Genomic DNA, 16,169 nt, shown 5'->3' on the forward strand with positions numbered 1-16,169 from the left:
AATAAGTATGGATACTGATGATGAATGGCTGTTGATTAAATTAGATCAGGTTGTCGAATACTTGTGAACGGCAATGTGCACGTTCTTTTCTCCCCTAAACGTTGCCGACAGAGCTGAGCCTGTTGAAAGACGGACTTCGCGGCTCGGGTAACACGAATTCGATGCTTCCCGAGCCGATTTCACGAGGATGCGAGCTAGAATTTCCATGGAGACCGTGCGCCGTGTTTTCTGCCTCGATTGGCGGGAAATAGAGGGGAACCGAGAATACGCGCGGCGCGTACACATAGACAACGATCATCCTAAAAAAGAAAGGCCGTCGTATTATCACGAGAAGAAAGAACAGAAACGATCCTGCAGGACGATTAAAAACTTTTGTGCGACCATTCGAAGGAGGACGTCGAACGTTATTCGCGCACGGAATATTTCGCACAAGTTCGCGAACAATTCGGAACTGGACTCGGAAATGTACGTCATTCCGCTTGGAACTTGAAGCATTTAATTAGAAGGAGCGCGTCGTTCGCGTTTCTTGCGAATGCCAGATAGGCAAACAGCAATGAACATCGTCCGCAGGTTTTTTGGACAATGTCGTGTCGTCATCGAGCAAAATTCCGCGAATTTGTCGACAATTTAATACCCCCGGGGACGTTTATGGTAGCGCAATAAATACACCGCTTCCGACCAATGGAAGAGGCACCACCGCGTCAGTTATACTATGACCGTCGGGCGAAATTACTTTGGAGAACTCGAGCAGAAAAGTTTCCGTTCTTCCTCGAGTTCAGCATTCAAACGGAACCGGTGCTAACTTTATGCGAATCCATAGCGCCGCCGGCTATTGACTGCAAGTTGTTTCGGGAAAAATTCTCGGGGACCGTTTATCGGGTCGTATTAGCATAATCTCGGGAAAAATTCTCTTCGAGTCCAATCGAATGATTGGAACACCGCTGTTTACACGTTGGACACCGTGGGGGTCATCGGTGACCGGTGCTATGGAATTATTTAACAGCATTTTGACAAAATAACCTGTGTATAATATTTTATAAAATGCAATGTGCCCTATTGTAAAATATGGGAAGAGATATTGTCGCAGAAAAATTATGCGAACAGCGTGCTATAAATAGACTGCGGATCTTCATGCATTTGCCGCTTCTGAAAATTTTCAAAAAATGCCAGAGTATAAAGTTTTTGCAGAATTTAATACGATTTTGATCTATTTCAGATCCACAATGGCTACCACCACTGAGAATGAAATTTCAGTTGACCACCACTTTCTTGAAATACGTTGACAAAAATTGCGAATTGCATAAACATCCGCAGCCCAGTTATAAATAACGACATGCACAAAATCCATTTGGTTTCCTTTGTGCAATATACGTTGTAAAATCGCCGTACATACAGGGGGGTTCGTTTGAAAACTTTCCAGCCGAATATCTCGGAAAGTATGAAAGGGGGGCAGTACCGGTTTTTTATTTGGGTGGCGTTCTCAAGGTCATTTGAAGGTCAACTTCGCTTTTTCAAATGGAAAGCTATATTTCTTGTTACGGGATCTTATTGTACGTAAAAATACCAGCAATTTTCGCAGGATACCTTTTTTCATCCGCGGACTAGTTTCGGAGATATTTAGGTAGAGCGTGTCATACTTATACTGCGAGAAAGTTTCTAATTTCTTTATAACTATAACAAATTTTCAAAATGTTCTCCGTTGTTTTCTGAACAATAATATATAATAAGAAATGTAGGCTTCCATTTGATAAAACAAAGTTGACCTTGAAAACGCCACCCTCTTTGCCCCTCGAAATCCTCGAAATACTTTTTTAATATCTTTCATACTTTTCGAGATATTCGGCTGGGAATTTTTCAAACGAACACCCTGTATGTGACGCTGGTGGCGGACAAAAATGAATGCTGTCGAAGTAGTGCCATTTCGAGTTAGACTTTGGAGCTCGTGGCTCGAAGAAGAAGCAGAAGAAAGTTATTATTAATCGGTGGGGCTTGTGAGACGATTTCCCCCAGAAAAGCTGTAAACGAATTCGCTCGCAAATTACTCGTAAAGCGGCGGGGATAATGGGATCCGGAATAAGTGAAGGTGCCATCCACAATGTACCCGGATACCGTTGGTACTTTCGTCACGTGGTGAGCAACGGTGAGCGGCTGGTGGAGTGGCAGAAAATCAATCAGCGGACACTTCGGGCCGCGAACAGAGCCGACGCTGTTCGAGAGAAAGCAATATCAAACATTCTATTTACAGTTCGCATACTTTCGCGGCCAGCTACCGACGACAATTTCGAAAATCCTGTTGACAATCCACCGGGCCGTTGCCGCGGTCTTCCGGGGAACAGGGAAATCAAATCTCTCGAAGGGCGGACAGAAAGTAGTTTCCCTCGGACGGAAGTCGTTTTGCTCGCAACGCGAAAAAGAGCAAAACGAAAAAAAAAAAAAAGAAAAGAAAGTGGAAACACTTTCCACTCGAAGCAGACGCGCGGCGCTTGTCTCATTTTCCAGCGTCGCGTTTAGCCACGCAAATATTTACCCGGCTAAACACACTTCCACCCTCCGCAGCCCTGGGTTTCGGTATTGCCCTGAGCCGACGGTCGCCGAAATGGCCGGCGGAAACGACCGGCGGGGGAGGGTTAGGGGTTGGTTGGGGTGGAATTATTTCCACGGCAGAACCGGCCCGATTTGTGTTCTTACTTACCGCGGACAAGGATGAGGGCGCTGGACAGGAATACGAGTCTCAGCGGCCAACTGGCCATCCTGGCGTAGACCGTTACGTCGATTCAGCTTCCTCCTGAAACAATACAAGCGTGCCCAATCAATCAACCCATCCATCCCAATCCGCTATCCGCGTATCCCAGCCAACTCTCTAGCCAGCCTTTCTCTCCGCCGAACCCTTCCTCCCCTGTGCGCAGCCTACACCCCCGCAGACCTTTGTCTCCCTCGCCGGGCTAGGCACCGCGACTTTCCCTCCCTGTTACTCTCTTTCATTGCATGCCCACGATCGGACCTCATCCCACCTTTTGCCCCGTCCTTTCTGGCAGACTGCCCGTTCCTACACCCACTCACCCCCTCCCCGACCCATACTCTTCACCGTCGCCCTTCGCCTACCCCTCGTGCACCACCCCCGTGTGCCACCCCTCGTTTCAAGCCCGAACCCCCCTACTTCGCATCGACAATTTTTTTTTCCCCTCTCGATTCCCTGCCTAGGATTTGTCCGCTCAATGAAAGTCCTCCCAGACGGCGCACGTCACGCGCATAATCATAAAACACGCGACGCGTACCCACCAGCGGATAAATTCTTCGATCCTTTGTTTTCCTACTCTATGTCCGCCATTTTTTCGCGGGAACGGGAACAGCGTTCGATGGTATAGAGGATTTCGGGAGGAAATTAGTAACTTGTAAACTAATTAATTTTCGATCCAGATTTACTAGGGAATAAATGGGTTCAAGGACATTCTATTGACTGAGTAAATTGCGTGGGAACGCTTAGTTTTCGAGAAGAATGTGCGTTGAAAATCAGTCGAGCGCGCGCGCACTTAACTAATAACCGATATTACGGATTTCGATGGAAACCGCTGGTACAAATGATTTTGCACAAGGCACAATATCAGGCATTGGGAAATCGTTCGTGATAGTAACGAGCAGCAGCAGATGCATTTCCATTACATGCTGCCGATGCAACAGATATATCCGTGGACTCTTCGTTCGCGTATCACATCATGATTGCTTCTTCTATAGAAATTGTCAGCTTTAATTCGAAATCGAAATTACGGGACGAGTCGACGGATCCCCGAAGATCGACAGAGACGATCTTGATAGTGAACGGTGCTCGACGTGTTTTATCCAAAAGCGGCCATGGTTGTGGTTTGTAGTGGAATTCGTTGTAGTGTTTAATTAGGACCGTGTTTTTCGAAATGGTTGCCACGACATCTGAAAAACTACTGCAGCGATTGAAGTCGAGTTTTTCGAATGTCGTCGGCACGTGATATAATTGTCGTCGTTGCAGTCATGCAAAAATATATTTTTCCTCATTTTTACAGACTCTTAGCGACAAAAATATGGAGAAGGATCAGAATTTTATATTCAAAACGCCACCAGGTTTTTAACTTTCAAGATTTTTCCTTTTTTTAGTACCGGCCGTGACATACTAAACAAAAGTCTCTGGTGAGAGGAAATCATGGCAACTATTCAACGTATTCTTTATTTACAACTAATTTTCAGCTGTGTTTTATTGGCAAGAAATTGAATTATTTTCCAACAAAACCATTTGCAATCATTCTCCAAAAACAGACTAATATACCAACAGGAATCAATTTTATGTTAACATACTAATGTCAATAATTATGTTCATAACTATTACCAAGTTTTTATAAAAAAAATTGGTAAAGCAAGCTAAACAAAAACACCTTCCTTGCCTGAATTTCCCTTAAGACGCCTAGAAACTTTCAACTTTTGTCTACATATTATTCTGTTTAAACAAATTCTCTTACAGCAATCTAATTAAAGACTATTAGGAATTTAAGTACTTGAAAACCTGGAAAATTAAGAAAGTTTCGAATTTGCTGCGACCAGATAGCTGGTTTAAAACACTGTGCGGCCGCTCGAGCCGCAGAGGAGGAATACGTCGACCTATACTACTGATCTAACGGTAGACTTAAATTTTAAGTAGTATTAGCATGAAAGGACGTATCCCCTATGTGGCTCAGAGGAGTTAGTATGGTAATGGGAGTAGCAATAAGTTGCCAAAGGACGACGAAACATTACGAAATTTTGAAATTTAACCCTATTTTTGGTTCAGTTTCCCGATGACGTTAAGTCATGACGTAACTATCGCATGTTCCAATTTTCAAGTATTCTGAGTGTTTGCTGAAATTGGGTCTGTGGAGGTCTTGGTTTCAATATTATTAACAGATCATATTGAATAATAAGAAAAAATGAAACAGCTTATTACATATATGTGTGTGTGTAAATTATTTATGGGTACATACATGAGATCTGCATAGTACTGAACAATGAAAGGTGTTATAAATTTCCTTCCAGTTTCTGTGATTTTTATGAAATATTTGTTAAATTTCATTGAGCGACAAACCCATAATAAATTTTAACTTTTGCAATTAAATATTGCGTTATACACATCACGTTATACACCTACTTTCTATTTGTCTCTAAAATGTTTGCACGGTCTTGTTAACAGGCAGCAAAATTGTTAGAAACTATCTCCTATAATTGTAAATTAATTTACATTTGAAGCATAAATATACAGGGTGTCCCACATAACACTTTTCACAATTTTTCAAGTACCTGCGGTAATCTGACAAATAAATATTTTAAACAAAAGTTGATCAGTTTTCGATTGGCTATACATTGCAATAAAAAGAAAGTTCGAAAAAAATTACTTTTTAGTATTGTCAAGGTCACCTTCATATTTTTAAATGGCACTTTGTATTTTTGACTTAACAGTATCATAGCCCGTATCAAGACGCATTCAACGACCTAGTATACCATGACCTTCGGATGACCTTGAAGGCAAAGGAATGAAAATATCAACAAAAAATGACAATCTGCTTGAATCGAAAACTGATCAACTTTTGTTTAAAATATTCGCTTGTCAAATTATCGCAAGTACTTGAAAAATCGTGAAAAGCGTTACATGGGACACCCTGTAATCGCTGAACTATAAGGTTTGAAACTACAGTGTCGTAAAACGAAAAAATTGCGAGTTACCAGATAAAGTTTGTATGCCACTTGGGGAACTCGTACAATGTCGAATCTATCTCAAACAATAAGAACCTAATGATGGTACGATATATTTTGTATGTAGGTGAACGCCGACGGAATAGGCTATACTCGAGCGCTTGCGTTTTTCTGCAACGACATATTCGGTCGATGTATGCGTCCGTGAAACGGGCATGCCAAAGCGACGAAGGATAAATTTCGTTCGGGGTTGTGCAAAAGGAATCGACGTTCTCGCAAAGAGAATATCAACACGATTCCCGGGTTGTATCCTATTTATTGGTACGGCCGTTCATTGCGCACGCAGCCGCGCTACTTTTTCCCAACGTCACCGAGAATATTGAACATTTCTTCTCGCCTCGATTTTCCAGGCGCTCGTCACGCCGAATGGCTACTCGCCCTCGAAGAAATCTTATGATCTTTTATTGTTAACGATCTGTTCAATGTCATCCGAAAGCGAAGGCCGTGTTTCGAATCTCCCGACATTTTCTTCGAATCCTGTGCGCACAGAACTCAGGGGGCGAAGGGGCAGAAGGGGATGGTTCAACAAGAAAAAAATAAGTCGAAAATTTGTTCACAAGAGACTTTGTTTTCGAGAAAATCGAGTTTGAAAACTCGACGAACACGCTAGCTATTGAATAGAAATCGTCTGGCGCATGACCGACCGGATCTACTTGCGAATGCTAAGCGCGCGACCTTCAAGGGTTTTCGAAGTCGATTTTCTTGAGAATAAAGCCTCGTACGAAAAAATGTTATTCCACATTTTCGACTTATTGTTTGATGTAGAATCATCCCGGATCATCATCAGTTACCGGACACCCTGTACAGAATGAGGAAAGGGATGAAAAACATCGAGCAAACAGCCGGCCTTTGCCGGAAATGAAACGTAGACAGTTTACTTTATTTGTGCAAGCTAATTGTATGCAAACTGCGATACTCCGCGATGCGCCGCGATTCAACACGAAATATTTGCGCGCCTCGTCGATGCTTCCGTGCGTGTCGACGGTGGGAATATTTATAACAATATCGGTTAACGATGTAACCGTAATAACGTTCCGGTCTTCGTTAAAAGCGGGGAGACGAACATTCGTTCCCCCTTTTGCCGCAAGAATTTCTCGATAGAAATATTTTGTATCTCCGGCCAGTATTTTTCGATAGAAAGAACGAATCGTAACGAGACCACGAAGTGCGCAGATCCGCGAGCACATAAAAAACGATCCGCGCCCGAATGGCCCGGAACTCTTCGGCGAATATTCCGTACCTTCTAAAACCCGAGCACAGTAAATATGCAACATATTTACTAATTAGTGAGATGTAAAGAGACCGAGAGTAAGCTGCCTCCGGCGTTATTAAACTACGCCGGGGCGAACGCAGTGTAACGCAGCTGTGTTTGCTCAACTGTATTTTACTATTGCAAATACAATTTCCGTATTAATGAGAGAACAGTCCATACCTACGGTACAACGGTCTTTCCACGCACCAAAGCAAAATACACTCGAAGCCCCGTTAATTAGTATTACGATATCCCCTGTCGCTGTTCCTCGGACCGTGGCAAAGATTTGCACGTTGTCCACAGAAAACAGAATCGTGCACGGGGCGTCGAAAATACGTTATTCCTCCTTTCGATTTATTTTTAACTTCATCTTGGCGACACAGAAATTGTTCTATCTTTTTTATATGATTCTGTAGATTTTACCGAGGTGACTCCAAAAATCCGAGTTTTAACGTTAGGAATTCACCGGTTCGAAGGTTATTGAGCGATTTTAAGCCTTTGTCACAGGTAAATATTATGCTAGAACCACCGAGCACTAAACATTCATAGCATACAGGATGATTAGGAACTGGTGGTATACACGGAAAGGTGATTCTACGCAAAAAATAAAATTTTCGCTTAACTTCACCTTGACAAACCAGAATTTTTTAACTATTCTTTATACAATCCTGTAGATTTTGACGAGAAGATTCCAAAAATCCAAGTTGTAATGTTAGGAATTCGCTGGGTCAAAAGTTATACGTGTGTAAAGTTGAGCGATTTTAAGCCTTTCTCTCGCCTGGCTGGTCAGCGTTATGTTCGTGTGGGAGACCGTTCCGACTACGCTTGCAAATCTACATAATAACTAGACTGCGGATTTTATGCATTTGACAAAAATGGGTAGGCGTATTTTATAACAATATAAACATTAGAAAAATTTTAAAATGCTGTCAACCCATTAAACATATCAAGAAAGAAAATAAATTTCTACTACACCCCAATCTGTTTACGACTGAGGTAGAAAATTTTTATTTTGCATAAAGATCTAGTGATAACTTTTGAACCGGTGAATTTCTAACATCGAAACTTGGATTTTTGGAGTCTCCCCGGTAAAATCTACAGAGTCATATAAAAAATATTGAAAAACTTCTGGGTTGCAAAGGTGAAGTTTAACCATTTTTACAGACAGAGTCGCCCTCCGGCCGCTTGTAGATGTTATTCGGCTCCGCCTTGTGTACGAAATATAATAAGTACGTAAACTCTCTCCGCCGCCATATTTGTATGCACTCAGACATCGTCCAATGAGCGAAGCCGTGAGGAGGCTGGTCAGGGTTATGTTCGTGCGGGAGGCCGACTACGCTTGGAAAGAAAATCTGTTACACTTCAGTCTGTTTGCGATTGAGGTAGAAAATTTTTATTTTGCATAAAGATCTAGTGATAACTTTTGAACCGTTGAATTCCTATCATTAAAATTTAGATTTTTGGAGTCTTCTCGGTAAAATCTACAGGACTGTGTAAAGAAGAGTGAAAAATTTCTGGGTTGCAAAGATGAAGTTTAACCATTTTTACATACAGAGTCGCCCTCCGCCCGCTTGTAGATGTTATTCGGCCTTGTCTTGTACACGAAATATAATAAGTACGTAAAGTCTCTATTTATTTCGTCCAGCACTACGAAGGCGTACATTTTCGATTGGCAAGTCGTCGACCCATCATTCTGCGCGCCGAGGACAATGTACAATTGGCTCGATGGGTGTACCAGTACTTCAGCGAGAAACGAAATAACCGTGCTTTTTGCCGTTTCTTACAGGCTTCTCCGCGCTGGTTGATTCAAAGAGCTGGAATTTGGAGCGTAAAATCGTTTGATTCGCATCACGGCCTCGCCGTCACGTCTGGCCCTCATTCTAGTCTTACACTCGCTCATCCCGTCAGCAGACGCAACCTAACCTCTCCGCCCTCGCTCATATCCTCCTCTCCAGCCAACCATCCAGCCGGCTCACCCACATTCGAACGTCATATGCAACCCTCCGTCCAAATTCTTCTGTTTTCCCCGTTCTCCTGTGTCGCGGTCCCCTGTCGAAAAGAGGAAAAGAGGCAACACGGTAGCGCCGCGGCTGATATTTCATGGATCGGATTTCAGGTGCCGGAACGATCTTTCGGGGAATTGAATGATCAGGGAGCTCGAGGATTTTCCGAATATTTGATGCCCGTAATAAAAATCTTACCGGTCTCTGGCCAATTTATATTTTCCAAATCCGATTCGCGACTAACCCTGCTAATCAATTCTATTCCTGACCATCGCAGGCTGGAAACCCGCTTTTTTGGAGGGATGGACATTATTCTGGAGTCATTTTTCATTAAATATTTATATAAAAAAATCAGCTCCAGTTATTTCAAATTATTTTCCCACCTGATTAAAAATTAGTTGCCGTGTAATTTTAGATGGTCGAGTTTCCAGTTACCTTATTATTAGACTGCGGATCTTTATGCAAAATAAAAGTTTTCTACCTGAATCGCAACAAACTGGAGTGAAGTAGAAATTCATTTTCTGTCTTAATATGTTTAATAGGTTGGAAATAATGTAGCAGCATTTAAAAATTTTTCTAATATTTTTACTGTTTTAAAATATGGCCCTCCGTTCTTGCCACAAATGCATGAAATCCGCAGACTACTTATTATTCCAGAAATAATTAAATACTGCTAATTTTCAACTTTTTACAATTTTGTTCTGTAATGTTGAAACATAGATTCATCTATCAGTAGCAAAACAATCTGTGAGGTTCAGTTAAAAGCTGAGCGCCCTCTCAAAAGAAAAACTAGTTCCTCAAGGACATCCACTCTGTCGAAGACAGCAGATCACTATTCCGGGACACGTCTCGGAAATGATCGACGGATTAGAGAAACATTTGCGCGATAGCGTTGTACCGTCGGCCGGAAGAGGTCTAAGTCCGAAGATTGGGTCATTCCGCGAGTATATCTGTCAGCAGGATCGACCGAGAGGTTAGGGTGACATGGTTCGGCCCGCGGATGAAACGGAACCGGCGAGCAATCCCGTTGTTCGCGATTAGGTTTACGAACCATACGTTCGGACCGAGTCGCGAAGTCGTCGGTGATTGTAAAAGGCAAAGGCGGTTATGGAAAATGGCGACCAACCGGCGTCGACGAGAACGTCGGACTGGACAAAAGGAGTTGCTGGTACCGGCAGATTTTCTGTATCGGGGTAGCCGTGACGTCAGGCAGCAGGTGACCCAATTCGATGAGCACCGGACAGATAATCGGATTCGATGGTTCGGATTTTACGCGAGAAATTATATAGCATCCAGGGGAACGAGACAAACGGTGATATAGGAAAAAACGAGTTTCTCTACACTGCCGTGGGTAACGGGATTGCATTACGTTCGAGGGCAAAGAGAAGAATGACGAAGAGCCCGTCAAAATGGTTGTGGGTCTGTAGTTTCTCCGTGGTGCCAACGTTTAACGCTAGGTTCACGGAGAATTAAAAGTGAGTATTTTGCATTACTTTATCATAGTAAGAAGAATCTGTCTATCCAAGTTTTCAGCCATTTTTTAAATAATATATACCTAAGGAAATAAGTTTGGTGAGCAATTCCACGTACACTCCCGTCCATAAGTAATCGGACACCTTTTCAAGCGGAATAACTTTTTTAAAATTGGTCGTTTAAATATTAACGTAGTCAATTGGTAGTTTAAAATTGGTTGAATCTTCTTTAGATGTTAGACCAACTAGTTTGCTAGAGAATAACTATGCAAACATTTTTTTAGATTGCAGAAAAATGAAAAAATTATGATTTTTCAACTTTTTTATCTGAGCCTATAACGATAATTTAAAAAATGCGTCTTGTTGATTTCTCCATCTGGTTTTGAGAGTTTAAGGGTGAAAGTCGCAGATTTCGGACCGTGCCAGGGAATTTGGCCCTTATGTGATCATCTTGAAACGTTTGTAGGTCATTGCAACGTTGACCGATTTCGATGAAATTTTCAGTGTGCACGTAAGTCACCGAAATCAACAAAACGCATTTCTTAAATTGTCGTTACAGGCTCAGATAAAAAAGTTGAAAAATCATAATTTTTTAATTTTTTTATCATTCGAACCAATTGCAATCTAGAAAAATATTTGTTCAGTCATTCTCTAGCAAACTAGTTGGTCTAACATCTAAAGAAGATTCAAGTCATTCGGACCAATTTTAAAAAAGTTATTCCGCTTGGAAAGGTGTCCGATTACTAATGAACGGGAGTGTAGATGGATCTTCGCAATCTCAATAATCGTAAATTAACCCTTAGCACTCGAATGGTGACTGTAAGGCACCACTAAAAATTGCTGTATCATTATTCAAAATATATTTTGCATTATTAGATTTATTTGTATTCAATAAATTACTGCACACTTCAGTATTGTACGAGTAAATTGCATCATTTTCGTATGTATAACATGAAGACAAATATATAGAAGGGAAATATTCTAGGTCGGAAGAAATGTTTCCTTTTGGAGGTAAAGTAGCTTCGAGTGCAAAGGGTTAAAAATAATAGAACCCGTCATTTTGAAGGGTCCCGTGAACCTAGTGTTAACGGGCCGGTTTGGAACGGGGTTCTAGCGAATGTGAAGCACGTACCTCGGCTAGGGAAATCCGTGTAACGCGTGAAAACGAGGATTCGCGCGAAGTGGGAATAAAATGTGATCGACTTTAAAGGCCGAGCCGGGCCGAGTCGGGCCGAGTCGGGACGAGCCGGGCCGCCTTGAGAAGCAACATGCGCCAGCAAGATCCAGCAACAGTCTGGCTCGCCGAGACGTTGGCCCCTGCCATGCGCCGGACACGCGGCCGTAATTGTGGCGCTAAAAGCAATTTACCGGCCTCGGTAATCGTTTTACGCAAGCGCTTTACAATTTACCGGATCTTTCTTCAAGTAAGTTCCACCGAAGACGAGCCCTTTAGGCGCCCTTCCGGCGACGGTGTATCTCGATCAAGAGCTCGAAAATCGTCATTCGATTACACAACTTCCGGCGAATTATTCAAATGGACGGCCGCTGAGTTATTGGCTCGTTGCATATGAAACGAACGGTTTCCGAATGCAAATTTTATAAAAATCGTGAAATACTATTATAATCTACAGGTTTATTATGTGTGCCATTTAAAGGCGCAAGTCTAGCTTTTCAGGTCCTACTTTCTATCTGTATATCCAACTTTATTTTTCAATTAAATTTATTTATACACCGGACAATGTGACCGAAGAAATAAACATATTGACGAGAACATTGTGCAATGGTCGGTCAAAATGTGGTAGTATGATAAATAAACGAGGAATGTGAACAACTAATAAATTCAATATTTGCCGTAGTGTAATTGAGAAACTTGTCATTTTTTGACAGAATATTACGATTACAGTGATGCTGTTTAGAGAAAAATATGTTTAAAAAATTAAAAGTGAAAATGAAAATAATGTTACTGTTATGAACCGGACGTTTGAACGAAATGAACGTGTCCACGAGGATTACCTTTAAAAATATGTTTCATTACATTGATGAATAAAATAACGAATGGTCCGAAATATCGTCGATCGAGATCATTATGCAATGGTTGGTCAAAATGTAGTAGTAAATAATCGAGAAAACTGAACAACTAAAAAATTCAATATTTACCATAGCACAATCGAGAAACTTGACATTTTTTCACAGAATATGACGATCACAGTGATGCTTAATTTACTCAATAAGTTTTATTTAGAGAAAAATATATTTAAAAAATTAAAAACAAAAATTGAAGTAATGTTACTAAAATCATGTCACTTTTATGAATCGGACGTTTCATGTGCAACAACCTAACAGAGATGAACGTGTCCACAAGGATTACCTTTAAAAATATGTTTCATTAAATTGTTGAATAAAGCAACGAATGGTCCGAAACATCATTGATCAAGGTCATTATGCAATGGTTGGTCAAAATGTGGTAGTAAAAAAACGGAGAAACTGAACAACTAAAGAATTCAATATTTACCATAGTACAGTCGAAAAACTCGTCATTTTTTGACAGAATATGACGATTACAGTGCATCACTGTAATCAATAAGTTTTGTTTAGAGAAAAATATGTTTAAAAAGTTAAAAAAGAAAATTAAAATAGTGTTACTAAAATTATATTACTGTTATGAGTCGGACGTTCAATATGCAACAACCTAACAGAAATGAACGTGCCCACAAATATTACCTTTAAAAATATGTTTCATTAAATTGATGAACAAAACAACGAATGGTCCGAAACATCGTCGATCAAGGTCATTATGCAATGGTTGGTCAAAATGTGGTAGTAAATAAATGAGGAAGGTGAACAATAAAAGAAAAAATCAATATTTACCATAGTATAATCAAAGAACTTATATATTTTGACCGTATATGACGATCATAATGATGCTTACTTGAATCAATCATTTTTATTCAGAGAAAAATGTGTTTAAAAAATAAAAAATTAAAATCAAAATAGTGCTACTAAAAATATATTACTGTTATGAATCGGACGTTCAATATGCAACGACCTAACAGAAATGAACGTGTCCACAAGGATTGCCTTTAAAAATATGTTCCATTAAATTGACGAACAAAACAACGAATGGTCCGAAACATCGTCGATCAAGGTCATCCAGTTCTCGCTGGACTCCATCACCAGTGGACGCGATTAAAACTCCGGCGTTAATTTCGAACGAGATTAGAGATCGCGCTAGAACGGCGAAGAGACGCCCGGCCGCGAACTATAATTTAATATGATCGTAGGTTGTATTCAAAGTTGAAGGGACGACACGCGTGCGGTATGCGGCGAGGCAAGGGCACGCCGGCGCAGCTACGGGAACACGTATTTGCCGGTCCCTCTCCCCGGGCCAACCCCTGTTTATACAAAATTCATAACCGGAGAGAACAAAAGAGCCTCGTAGCCGGAGTTAATATATCATCCCTCTGACGAGGATCTGAGTCCCGCAAGAGGAGGTTCGCATGTAATAAGCGTATTAATGGGGAAATATTATTTTCACCGTGGTGGCCGTTTAACGTCACGATTACGCGGCAATAGCGGCGTATAATAACGTTTTTCGGTTTGAGGAACGATTCGAAAGGGACGAAAAAGAGCACAAAGAACGCGCGGCAGAGAGAGAGAGGGAGAAGGGCTTGAACAAAACGTAATAAACGGTCGCAAACGTTGGCGCGGCCGGGGCCAGCCGATCCGAAAGTTTGAAAAGTTCCACGGGCTGCATCCATTCGCCGCAGGCACGAAATTAATACGGCCAGCTTCCTAGGGAAAGCAAGCAACGAGGGTAACGACGAAAAAGCCACGGACACCATGGTGTGTTCCCCGGCGACAGTTTCATTCCATCGTTGTCAACGTCAAGAGCATTCTTCTGCTTCGCAACTCGCCGTCCCCCAACCCCCTCTGTATCCACCCCTACAGCCCACCACCACCCCCGTGCTCCTTATTCGCGGAGGTTCTCCGACGTTCATTCATCCGCGTCTCGTTCTCACACCCTTTCTTTTTTTTTTCACCCCACCAGCCAGCCATTCCATCACCTTACCCGCTACCTACAACGCCGCGGAACCATACTTTTCTCTTATGTTCTTGCTGCCGCGAAACTTCCGAGGATCCTGTCTTCGGGTCTCTTCAACCTCGCCATTCGACCTCATCAAGCTGAATTAATTGCGGTCGCACGGTGTCTTGAGAAATGTTTTCTCCGCGCCTCGGTTTTTCTCGCGGCGAGAGTATCACGTTCGCAAGATGATCAAGGGAGTGTCTCGCACGCGGCCGCCACGATTGGAAACCATTGTAATTACTCTCGCGGTAAGCCCCGGCGCGCAAACGCCATCTTTAAACTGTTAACCGTTTCGCCTCGTTTTCGGAACGTGCGCTCAATTACTTTTCTGCCTGACGTGGTTTTCTGCTGTTTTCGTACCACGATTTCTTGAATTTTAGTTAATAGAAGATGCAAATTTCCTCTTTCCGCGGGACGAGCGTACTCGCGAAAATGACAGCTTTTCATTGCGAGTATACTCGACGGAAACAGTTAGTAAAATAAACAGTTATCTTTTATAACTCGGTTCCTAGGAATCTACCAGTTTATCTGATATTCATTTTATTGAATTTTATTTGATTGAAACTGAAAGTATTCTGTGGCACGCGCAGCTCGAAATTAACACATTGGCACTTGAATAATCTGATTGAATTATACATTTCAGATTTTCAGAAATAAATAATTCAGATTATAAAATTGTTATTATGTAAACTCTCCTATAAATTCTCCAGAAAAAAAGTCAAGACAACTAACTTCATATTATAAGAGCAGAATAAACAAGATTTATATAGCAATTATTTTTGTAAATGCATCTTGTAGATACCAACAAACTTTGGTTTACTTAATATAGATTGTAATAAAAATTGACTCTCAAGTTTCACAAGAAATACCAGTCATGCATGACCAACGTGACAGTGAAATTGTTCATTGTATGTTGTTCAAAATGAACGCCCTGTATATGGGATCAAGTTTCCAGTTACCTTCTTATTATACTGCAGATCTTTATGTAAAATAAAAATTTTCTACCTGAATTACGACAAACCGAAGTGAAATAGAAATTCATTTTCTTTCTTAATATGTTTATTAGGTTGAAAATAATGTAGCAGAATTTTAAAATTTCTCTAATGTTTTCACTGTTTTAAAATACGCCTTCCCGTTTTTGTCACAAATGCATCAAATACGCAGACTACTACTTATTCTGTAAATAATTAAATACTGCTCATTTTCAAGTTTTTACAATTTTTCCTCAACGTCGAAACAAAAATTTACGTATCAGTCACGCGAAGTCACAATTTACGTATCACGCAAATTCGAGACAACTTCATATTATAAGAGCAGAATAAACAAGATTTATTATAGCAATTATTTTTGTAAATGCATCCTGTAGATGCCAACAAACTTTGGTTTACTTAACACTAGATTTACGGGACCCGTCAAAAAACAATTATTGCGATGGTAAGAATCCATTTATAGAAAATTTATTTTACACATTTATTCCTTGGAACATATATTATGGTAAAAACTGCTAAAAATCTGGCTGAATATATTCTTGATATTTTTATAAAATAATCCAAACTGGCCACTTTTAGTACTCCGTAAACCTAGTGTTAATATAGCTTGTAATAAAAATT

At 41.0% G+C, this 16,169-nt stretch overlaps 1 protein-coding gene across 1 annotated transcript in view; it reads right to left on the reverse strand.

The window, feature by feature from the left end:
- LOC143352924 (cell adhesion molecule Dscam2) overlaps positions 1–16,169 on the reverse strand; it is a 332,337-nt gene that overhangs the window by 269,077 nt on the left and 47,091 nt on the right. Inside the window, exon 2 of the mRNA XM_076785960.1 lies at positions 2,693–2,785. Within this exon, the coding sequence (XP_076642075.1) occupies positions 2,693–2,750 (58 nt within the window). The 5' untranslated portion in view covers positions 2,751–2,785. The remainder of the gene's footprint in view (positions 1–2,692; positions 2,786–16,169) is intronic.

Source organism: Halictus rubicundus, chromosome 3 (assembly GCF_050948215.1).
Source record: "Halictus rubicundus isolate RS-2024b chromosome 3, iyHalRubi1_principal, whole genome shotgun sequence".
Classification (NCBI taxonomy): domain Eukaryota; kingdom Metazoa; phylum Arthropoda; class Insecta; order Hymenoptera; family Halictidae; genus Halictus; species Halictus rubicundus.